Source organism: Babylonia areolata, chromosome 31, assembly GCF_041734735.1.
Source record: "Babylonia areolata isolate BAREFJ2019XMU chromosome 31, ASM4173473v1, whole genome shotgun sequence".
NCBI classification, from domain to species: domain Eukaryota; kingdom Metazoa; phylum Mollusca; class Gastropoda; order Neogastropoda; family Buccinidae; genus Babylonia; species Babylonia areolata.
Window position 1 is genome coordinate 17,646,776 of NC_134906.1, and position 10,599 is coordinate 17,657,374.

Here is a 10,599-nt window from a genome sequence, read left to right on the forward strand (position 1 = left end):
TGATTTACATTCGTTTTCTGAACAAAGAATCAGGAAGTGTGATAAACAAGTAGAAACATGCCCACGAATATAACACACACATGTAGCTAATGTCCAACGGCGTCCCGATTTACGGGGACTGGGGATGTGTGGGTGAATACGAGAAAAGAGAGACAACCAGCAGCAATAAATCAGACCCGCTGGAAGGCATGGCATGGAGTTCAGCTTCACTTCATTTTCACTTTCAAGGTGTCAGAGCGTGCGGACTGATCCACATTCGCTGCACCACGCTGCGGTAGGAAATAAAGAGCACATGTCTGACCTACCGCTGGCACTACACCATTTAAACCAACGTGCTGATCCAGCGTGGACTGCACACCCTAGAAGGCATACATATCTATCTATATATATATGAATATTCCTATCTGTCTAAATATTCCTGAATATTCCTATCTGTCTGTCTGTTTACACACACACACACACACACACACACATATATATATATATATATATATATATGTGTGTGTGTGTGTGTGTGTGTGTGTCTGTCTGTCTGTCTGTCTGTCTGTCTGTCTGTGTGCACAAGAAACAGAGAGACAGGCGTGCAGTCAGACGGACAGACGTACATGCAAGAAGGCATGCGGACAAAGACAAAGAGGGGGACAGACAGGTGGAGAAAGAGACAAAGAGACAGACAGACAGGCAGGCCAGCAGGACAGAGATGAGCTACCTTTGCCTGGAAGCTGATGCCGTGTTCAAAGGCCTGCTCGTTGTGTAGAGGGATGCGGCTGTCGTAGCCATCATCAGACACCAGGTCGTAGGCATTCTTCGACAGCGATGGCATGACCGCTACCTCACTGCCCCGGGCCTCCACCACTCAGTCTCAACAACAGCAACAACAACAACAACAACAACAAAAAGCCAGCGCTTCCTTGGTGCCCGGGTTACTGAAACGCCATTTCATGACACTACGTCACTTCCGGTGTGGGTGCTCCGGCACACTTTATTCCCCACAAAACCAGTTATTGTGTGTTAGTGGCGTCACTTCCTGTTTCACGTTAAAAAAAAAAGAAAAAAAAAGATTACACACTTCTTTTCCTCAAACGATTTAGTCGCTTGTGCAGCTGCAGTGCTATCAGTCCTGTGCCTGGTATTATCCATATGACACTCTGAGAAGATTTCTCCACAACAGCATCACATGGTGCTTCTCATTTAACACACACACACACACACACACACACACACACACACTGGAGGTTCAAACGTTCATCGTTCTGTAAACTTAAGTTACAGATTATCACATGGAAGGAATGGTGCTGAAGCAATATCACATGAATGAAATAATATCACAGGGGTCGGCGAAGTGATGCAATGTAGTGCAAATAATTATAAGGTTCTGTCATTGAATAATTTGCGTGGAATGACGTGCCGTTATGTTACAAAGGGAAGTATCAGCATCAATCTAAGATGACGTGTTCGTGGAATGGAAATATCTATCACACCGAATGAAGCAGAGTGAAGTTTGCACCGCATCACACACATTCCTTCACACCATTCCTCCGAATGACGAGCCGCTGTGTAATTGTCCTTGAAAGACAAACCGTTGAGTAATTGTCCTTGAAAGACGAACCGTTGTGTAAATGTCTTTGAAAGACAAATAATTGTGTAATCCACCTTGTAAGACAAAACTGTTATGTAATTCTCCTTGAAAGATTAACCGTTGTATACTTGTTGCATGAACGCCAAGCACTACACTGCACTGCTGTTGACGTCACAAGACAGACCAACGACATCCACAACTTGGTCTTCTTCTTCTTCCTCGTTCGCCTCCCATTAGATGAGCAGCCCGGTGTGAAAAGAACGTGTTGTCGAGCAACTCGGGTTATTGTCACTGCCGCCTGTATGCACTGATGAAAGTCACAGCAATATATTCCCTGTGCATTGTTCATTATTGTCCATTGTTCTGCCACTGCGACGATTTGTTTCCGCTTTGTTGAGTGAGTCACTTCATCACATGGTTATTACCCGCTGTTTGTTGCCCCGTCTTTCCTTACGGCTACAGTGTTACTTGTCACATGTTTCACACGTTTATTTACTTCCGTTAGCCTTAATGAGTTCAACTTTGGCTTCAAATGAAACAATGTTCTTTTCTTTCCTGCCGTTCTGTGAGGCGGTCACAGTCGGTAAAGTGCTGGTGCCTTCCTGTGGGAATCCTGTGGTCAGTGACCTTTTCTCCAGTCTGTAGAAACAGGAAGCCAGCGGTTTGTTACACGGCGCTTCTGTGTGACGTTTCCAGTCCATGAAGTGTTAACCAGTGATGAGATTCCCGCCGTGTTTCACGTGCAGGTGACGGTCAGCCACACGTGTTCCGGGCTTGGCTGTGTGATGCTGCCTTGTGTATGTGTGGTCCAGTCACACGTGTTCCAGGGTTGGCTGTGTGATGCTGCCTTGTGTGTGTGTGGTCCAGTCACACGTGTTCCGGGGTTGGCTGTGTGATGCTGCCTTGTGTGTGTGTGGTCCTGTCACACGGCTGGTGGAACAGTCTGAAGACACGAGAAAAGCGGTAAGCGGTATCATCAGCATCACCACCATCACCATCATAAACATCATTGTCATCATCATCACTGCCACATCCACAATGCATCATCATCATCGTCGTCGTCGTTACTGTCTGGTGGCGATGATGTTGCTGGCAATGACGATAAAATGATGATGATGATAGTGATAATGATGATAATGATGATGATGGTGGTGGTAGCGATGATGACTACGTTATTTGTTGGTGGAGTCTCAAGAGTTTTTTTTAAATAAACGTGTTTTACTTTTAATAAGATGAGCCACACACACACACATGTACTTCCGCTCCGAATCAGAGACACTTAGTCGACATGATTTTTGACTCACTTGTGTAAACAAAGTGAGTTTATGTTTTAACCCGGTGTTCGGTTGTCTGTGTGTGTGTGTGTGTGTGTGTGTGTGTGTGTGTGTGTGTGTGTGTGTGTGTCTGTGTGTCCATGGTAAACTTTAACATTGCCATTTTCTCTGCAATACAAATTTGGCATAAAAATAGGAAAAATTCAGTTCTTTCCAGTCATCTTGTTAAAACAATATTGAACCTCTGGGATGGGCACAACAACAAAAAATATATATAAAAAGAAGCCAAATTATATGCAAACTGAATTTACTGTTATATATATATATATATATATATATATATTTTTTTTTTTTTTTTTTTTTTTTAATTCTCTAAACTTGGCACTTTGATCTGATATTCTGACACAACAATAAGAGCAGTCATTTTTATCATTTTTTGTTGTTGTTGTTCAAACAGGAACTTCTTTTGCAAAGCATGGATGTTATATTTATTCTGCATGTCTTTGGTGCAGATAGTAAAAAAGGGAAATTAATCTGTAATTAATGCTAGGGGATTTAATTTGCTTTAAACTGATCTTTCTCATCGTAAACATTACATTCTGAAATTATACTCAATACATAAAAAGCTTGTGTGTTTTACTCTCAGTCTAAAGAGGTCAGGTCTCTACCTGCCACAGGTACCATGTAACCCTGTGCTACCTGTCACATGTGGGCAGATGGAGCTCGACAGCCTGGGAAGGCAGTCCATCTAAGACAAGGAAAAGTCTGAAGTAAAACCCATGAAGTGCTAAGGAATGCAGGACAGTCTCGACATGCATTGACCCTGGGTCCATGGCCATGTCCCGACTTTCAGTAGCCGCGCCCCCGTGCCTCCGAGGAAGGTTTTTGAGCCAGAGGCTAGGACAAGGACAGTCTGATATAAAACCTACGACCTGAGGACCTCACTGTCACCGTCCCAGCTTGCTAGGCTATGGCAGATGAACCACGGGTGTAAAGGGTGGGGCCAGTACTGCGCACACTGCACTCCACCTAAAAATTCCATTGCGCAGGCTTGAAGGACACGTCCACGTCCGCGCCACCAACTATTCCAAGCCCTGTAGCGATGGGAAAGGGGCGAAAACGGCAGGTGGAAGATGTCACTGGAAGCCGCAGTTCCAATCCTGCATGCAGGCGGTTCAGGATATTGGTCGCCTGATTGTTGACCCGGAGGTGACAGCATCACTCGGCAGCACCCTGAACGACCAAGCAGCCTTTTCTAGGGACAGCACTGCTTGCTCCACACGGAGAGGGGCCTAGAAAAGGTGGTCCAAACAAATGCTCATCTCCATACCCCCCAGTTGGCTAGCCGCGGTCAACGGGCATCTCCAAACGCGGTCGAACAACAATAGAGAAGAAAAGGCCGGCACCTGCCTCACAATTAGGTGCAAAAGGACTAAAGGTAGCATGCTGGAACATCCGAACCATGCGTGACTCTGCAGACAGCAACCACCCAGAAAGGCGTTCCGCTCTAGTCGCACACGAACTTCAGAGACTGAACATTGACATTGCTGCCGTCAGCGAAGTCCGCTTTGCAGGGGAAGGCAGCCTCCAGGAACACGGCGCTGGGTACACCCTCTACTGGTCAGGCAAGCCAGAGACCGAGAGACGCCTTTATGGCGTAGGCTTTATGGTCAGGAGCACCATTGCCTCCAAGCTTGAAAACCTGCCAACAGGACACTCAGACCGAATTATGTCCATGCGCCTCCCACTACGGAACAAACAGCATGCCACTCTGTTCAGCGTGTACGCTCCAACCCTCCAAGCGGACCCCACAGAAAAGGTCAAGTTTTACACTGATCTGCGCAACCTCGTTCAGAACACCCCTGCTGACGACAAGGTCATCATCCTTGGCGACTTCAATGCCAGAGTTGGCCAAGATTCAGAAGCCTGGAAAGGAGTCCTTGGCAAGCATGGCGTTGGTAATTGCAACGACAATGGGCGCCTTCTTCTCGAGTTCTGTGCAGAGCAGCAGTTTACCATCACCAACACCATTTTCCAGCAGAAGGACAGCCTGAAGACAACGTGGATGCATCCTCGGTCCAAACATTGGCACCTCATTGATTACATCCTGATGCGCCAGAGAGACGTACGAGACGTCCTACACACCCGAGTGATGCCCAGCGCGGAGTGTCATACTGACCACCGCCTCGTCCGCAGCAAGCTCAGGCTCCACTTCAAGCCCAAACCAAAGAAAGGAGGAGCTCCTAGGAAGAAATTCCAGGTCGGCAACTTTCAGTCAGCTGAAGTGAAAGCTGAATTCCAGGCGAAGCTTCAGGACAAACTTGAAGACCCCAGTTGCCCCACAGACCCCTCTCCAGAAGCACTATGGGCACAGCTGAAATCAGCCATCCTGCAGTCCTCTGAAGAAGTCCTAGGGTTCTCGTCGAAAAAGAACAAGGACTGGTTTGACGAAAACAACCAGGAGATCCAAGAATTGCTGGCGAAGAAGAGATCAGCCCACCAGGCTCACCTTGCACAACCGTCTTGTCCGGTGAAGAAAGCAACCTTCCGGCTCATATGCAGCAACCTCCAGCGCAAGCTTCGTGAGATTCAAAATGGGTGGTGGACCAACCTGGCAGAGAGGGCTCAGCTTTGTGCAGACACTGGTGACTACCGGGGCTTATACGAAGCCTTGAAGGCGGTGTACGGTCCCTCATACCAGGTCCAGAGTCCTTTGCGCAGCGCAGACGGCCAGGCGCTCTTCACAGACAAGACGTCGATCCTGAACAGGTGGTCGGAACATTTCCAGGCCCTCTTCAGCGCCAACCGCACGGTTCAAGACTCGGCAATTCTCCGCATCCCACAACAGCCAGTGAAATTACAACTGGACGAGCTACCAACCCTAGAAGAGACTGTCAAGGCCATTGAACAGCTGAAATGTGGCAAGGCAGCAGGGGTTGACGGAATTCCGCCGGAGGCGTGGAAGAATGGAGGCCCTACACTCCAAACTCCACAACCTCTTTGTCTGCTGCTGGGAGCAAGGCAAACTACCACAGGACCTCCGTGACGCAGTCATCATCACCCTGTATAAAAACAAGGGAGAAAAGTCGGACTGCTCCAACTACAGGGGGATAACTCTGCTCTCCATCGCAGGCAAGATCCTCGCCAGAGTCCTCCTAAATCGGCTGGTGCCTACTATCGCCGAAGAACATCTCCCAGAGAGTCAGTGTGGCTTTAGAGCCAACAGAGGCACCACTGACATGGTCTTCGTTCTCAGACAGCTACAAGAAAAATGTCGGGAACAGAACAAAGGACTGTATGCGACATTCGTCGATCTCACGAAAGCTTTCGACACCGTGAGCAGAAAAGGTCTGTGGGAGATCATGAAACGTCTAGGATGCCCCCCAAAATTCCTCAGCATGGTCATCCAACTACATGAGGAACAGCGTGGACAGGTCAGACACAGCAACGACCTTTCGGAGCCCTTCCCAATTGGAAATGGAGTGAAACAAGGTTGTGTCCTCGCGCCGACCCTCTTCACGATCTTCTTCAGCATGATGCTCCAACAGGCCACTGAAGATCTTGGCGACGACGACGGTATCTTCATCAGATACCGCACTGATGGCAGCCTATTCAACCTGAGGCGGCTACAGGCCCACACCAAGACACTGGAGCAACTCATCAGAGAGCTTCTGTTTGCCGACGATGCTGCCCTCGTCGCCCATACAGAAGCGGCCCTGCAGCGTATAACGTCCTGCTTCGCAGAGGCTGCGCGGCTCTTCGGCCTAGAAGTCAGTCTGAAAAAGACGGAAGTTCTCCACCAGCCTGCCCCACGGGAAGAATTCCACGCTCCTCACATCAACATCGGTGAGACAGAGCTGAAGTCGGTCCACCAGTTCAGCTACCTAGGCTGCACCATCTCGTCTGACGCCAAGATCGACAAGGAGATCGACAACAGACTTGCAAAGGCAAACAGCGCATTCGGCAGGCTGTACAAGAGAGTGTGGAACAACAAACACCTGAAGAAAGACACAAAGATCAGCGTGTACAGAGCTGTTGTACTGCCCACCCTGTTGTATGGCTCTGAAACCTGGGTCACCTACCGGCACCACATACGACTGCTTGATCGCTTTCACCAGCGCTGCCTTCGCACCATCCTCAGCATCCACTGGAGTGACTACATCACAAATGTCGAGGTCCTGGAGCAGGCAAAGACTATCAGCATCGAGGCAGTGCTGCTAAAGACCCAGCTACGTTGGGCGGGGCACGTGTCCAGGATGGAGGACCACCGCCTGCCCAAGATCGCGCTGTATGGCGAACTGTCCACTGGCCACCGTGACAGAGGAGCACCCAAGAAGAGATACAAAGACTCCTTGAAGAAAGCTCTCGGTGCCTGTCACATTGACCATCGCCAGTGGTCCGCAGTAGCCGCTGATCGAGAGACCTGGCGACGCACCATCCACCAAGCTGTCTCCTCCTTCGAAAACAACCGCAGGGCCAGCCTTGAGGACAAACGCAGAAGGAGGAAGAACCACGACGCTGCAGCCGCGAACCCAGACCAGACTTTCCCTTGCAACCGCTGCGGCCGACTCTGCTTTTCCCGCATTGGCCTTGTCAGCCATGAGCGTGCCTGCATCAGACGTGGACAACGCCCTTCCTAGATCTTCGTCAGCGAAGCCAGGCCATGAAAGAGCTTTCACTGTTCATTCGCCCAAGTGGTCATTTTCGGAAAATACTAAAAATCAATACGACGAGTGGACTTTATAGATCTATTGGTTGAGCTCTGAAGGTCATGGGCAGAAATCATTTGCGTACACATATTTATACATATTCAAAGCGCGTGCTCATATTCTTCGCGAACGCGAACGACGCCATTTTGTTTCAAGTTGATGACCTGCCCGTTCAATCCTATATTCAATCGACAATACATAACATGTGATGGAAAGTTGGAGAAGGAGATCGTTAAATATTTATTCAGAGAAAGATTTGTGAACGCCTTATCACTTACTGGATTATGCCCCAAACTGCCATAAAAAATATCCACAGAATCAGTTGGAATTCACAGTTAAAAATAATAAACCATGAGAGTTAATACCCTTGAATTGATGAAACGTAAAAATTTCCAGTCTTGACTTTTCTCAAAATGAAGTCCTTTTCACTTCATACGACGTTTAGAAGTACTTGTACTTGGCTCTACATGTTATTCGTTTAACAAAATAATCAATTTTCATATCAACTTTAAAACTATAAAACTAGAATGAACATAAAAGAGAAATTGAATCGACCGTGTCAACCGGGTGTAACTAAACTTGTACATCTATCTGGATCCAGAGAAAACGACTAAATGTTGCAGTGTGATTGCGGCGATAGCCACGTCTCCTTTACCGCGGACTTAAAAAGAATTTTTAATTGCCCTTAAAGATTTTTTGAATGCCCAAGATACACCAGAATCATATGATTTAAACAGCGTTCTCACTGCGAATACCTCAATCGATTTATCGCCCTTTTAAAAAAGCATGTTTAAATATTATATTTTTGAACGTCAGTTAAGGAGCCACAATAGTGTAATGAGTAAGACAGTTTCTTCTCACCCGAACACGCGGAGTTCGAATCTGCCGTTAGGACTTTTTTTTTTCTTTCTTTTTATTTTAACCCGAAGCTTTATAATAACAAATACAGAACACATCTTAACGATTAGATTTTTTTTTAAATGATCACAAAATTTTTAATGAGTCTTGAAGGCCTTGCCTCTCTTGTTGTGTATTGGGATGATAATGGACTTGGTCCATTCACAAGGAAATTCACCTCGCTCAAACAATACATTGAACAGAGAAACAAGAAAGCTAATAACAGTGGCATTTGCATTTTTAAGCATTTCGTTTACTATTTCATCAGGACCTGCACTTTTACCACCTTTCAAATGTTTTATACTGTTGATGACTTCTTTTGTAATCTGATCATTAAAAAGTGGTTCCTGTGTCTCCTCTTCACTATTCACAGTATGTATTAATTTTAATTAGCGTCTAATTAAGTGTTCACTTAAATGTCCTCAAATTTATTAAATATGTTATGAAAGCGGTCATACCACTGCTGTGTTGTTATCTCATTATAAATAATTGATTTTCTGTTGACTGATTTAATAGTTGACCAGAACTGTTTAGGATTTATTTATACATTCCTTGAGCTTTTCTATTCTTTTTTTTTTTATAATTTTTTTGATCAAATTCTCTTTTCTTCTTTCTTTTCAATTGTTCATATTCAGATCTGTCTTTAACATATGCATCCTTACGCTCATTTCATTTATCACTGTTTTTGCTCTTTGGAAGCACTGTAGCATTCTTCTAACAGATCTTTTCTTATCTTTACTCACTGTCAAACCAATCATTGAAAATTCTTTTTTGCTCCCTACAGTCCTGACCATACATGAGGCGGCTGAATACAAAGCATTCACTGACAAATCAAATCAATACATTCATCAACAATGTGTGTGTGTGTGTGCGTGTGTGTGTGTGTGTGTGTGTGTGTGTGTGTGTGTGTGTGTGTTAGAGAGAGAGAGAGAGAGAGAGAGAGAGAGAGAGTAGCATTGCCAAAGACGAATCTGCACTTGAGGTAGCCAATTACTATAGATTCTTTAGAATTCCTGCAGCATAATCGCCTGTCAAGTGGCCAGTTCATGGCGCCAGAGGTCACTGTTAATCTTGCCAATATTTAGGACAGTCTAGGAGTCTGAGAGTGTCAAAAAGGAAAAGAAGAAGAAGAAGAAGAAGAAAAAAAAAAAGAGTAGAAGCAATCAGTGATCATTGGGCAAGTCCAATAGGCAGCGGACGTGTTGAGGGCCCTTGATGTAGAGTGGTGCGGAGAGGGAATGATTATCACAGCTTCTGGTATGAGTCCACAAAAACGGCTAAATGTTGATTGCGGCGATAGCCACGTCTCCTTTACCGCGGACTTAAAAAGAAGTTTTAATTGCCCTTAAAGATTTTTTGAATGCCCAAGATACACCAGAATAATATAATTAAAACAGCGTTCTCACTGCGAATACCGCAATCGATTTATCGCCCTTTAACAAAGCTTGTTTAAATATTATATTTATGAACGTCAGTTAAGGAGGCACGATAGTGTAATGGGTAAGACAGTTTTTTTCTCACCCGAACACGCGGAGTTCGACTCTTCCGTTAGGACTTTTTTTTTTCTTCTTTTTCTTTTAACCCGAAGCTTTATAATAAAAAATACAGAACACGTTTTAATGATTAGATTTTTTTAAAGTGTATCACAAGTGAGTCTTGAAGGCCTTGCCTCTCTTGTTGTTTTAATAATGATAATAACGATGATCAATATCATCACAATCGTAATGAGAATCATAATAGTAATACTAATGATAATAAGAATAATATTGGCAATGATAACAATAGTGTATTTTGTATTGGTTTGATGAAAACGGCGTGGAGATACAAGAACTCCCCAAGGAGATAAGGACATGTCGTGGAAATATGCTCAGCTCTCCTTATGACCAGAAGACCAAAATGGCTTACAGAACAGCTTGCAGCAAACTGCAAGCAAATTTGAGAGTCATGGAAAACTCATGGTGGATAGCACTGGCAGAACGCACACAGATGTATGCTGATCAGGGAAATTCCAGAGCCTTCTATGAATCACTTCGCGCAGTATATGGTTCACGCTACCAACTGCAGGCACCGCTGCGTTCTTCGGATGGCACAAGCCTACTTGTCGACAGGCAAGCTGTACTACACCGACGGACTGAACATT

General features: G+C 45.6%; 1 protein-coding gene across 1 annotated transcript in view; it reads right to left on the reverse strand.

Annotated features, from left to right (window-relative positions):
- The window catches only part of LOC143276036 (carboxyl-terminal PDZ ligand of neuronal nitric oxide synthase protein-like), a 121,835-nt gene extending 119,317 nt beyond the window's left edge, over positions 1-2,518 (reverse strand). Inside the window, exon 1 of the mRNA XM_076580423.1 lies at positions 710-2,518. Within this exon, the coding sequence (XP_076436538.1) occupies positions 710-823 (114 nt within the window). The 5' untranslated portion in view covers positions 824-2,518. The remainder of the gene's footprint in view (positions 1-709) is intronic.
- Between the last annotated feature and the right edge of the window lie 8,081 nt (positions 2,519-10,599).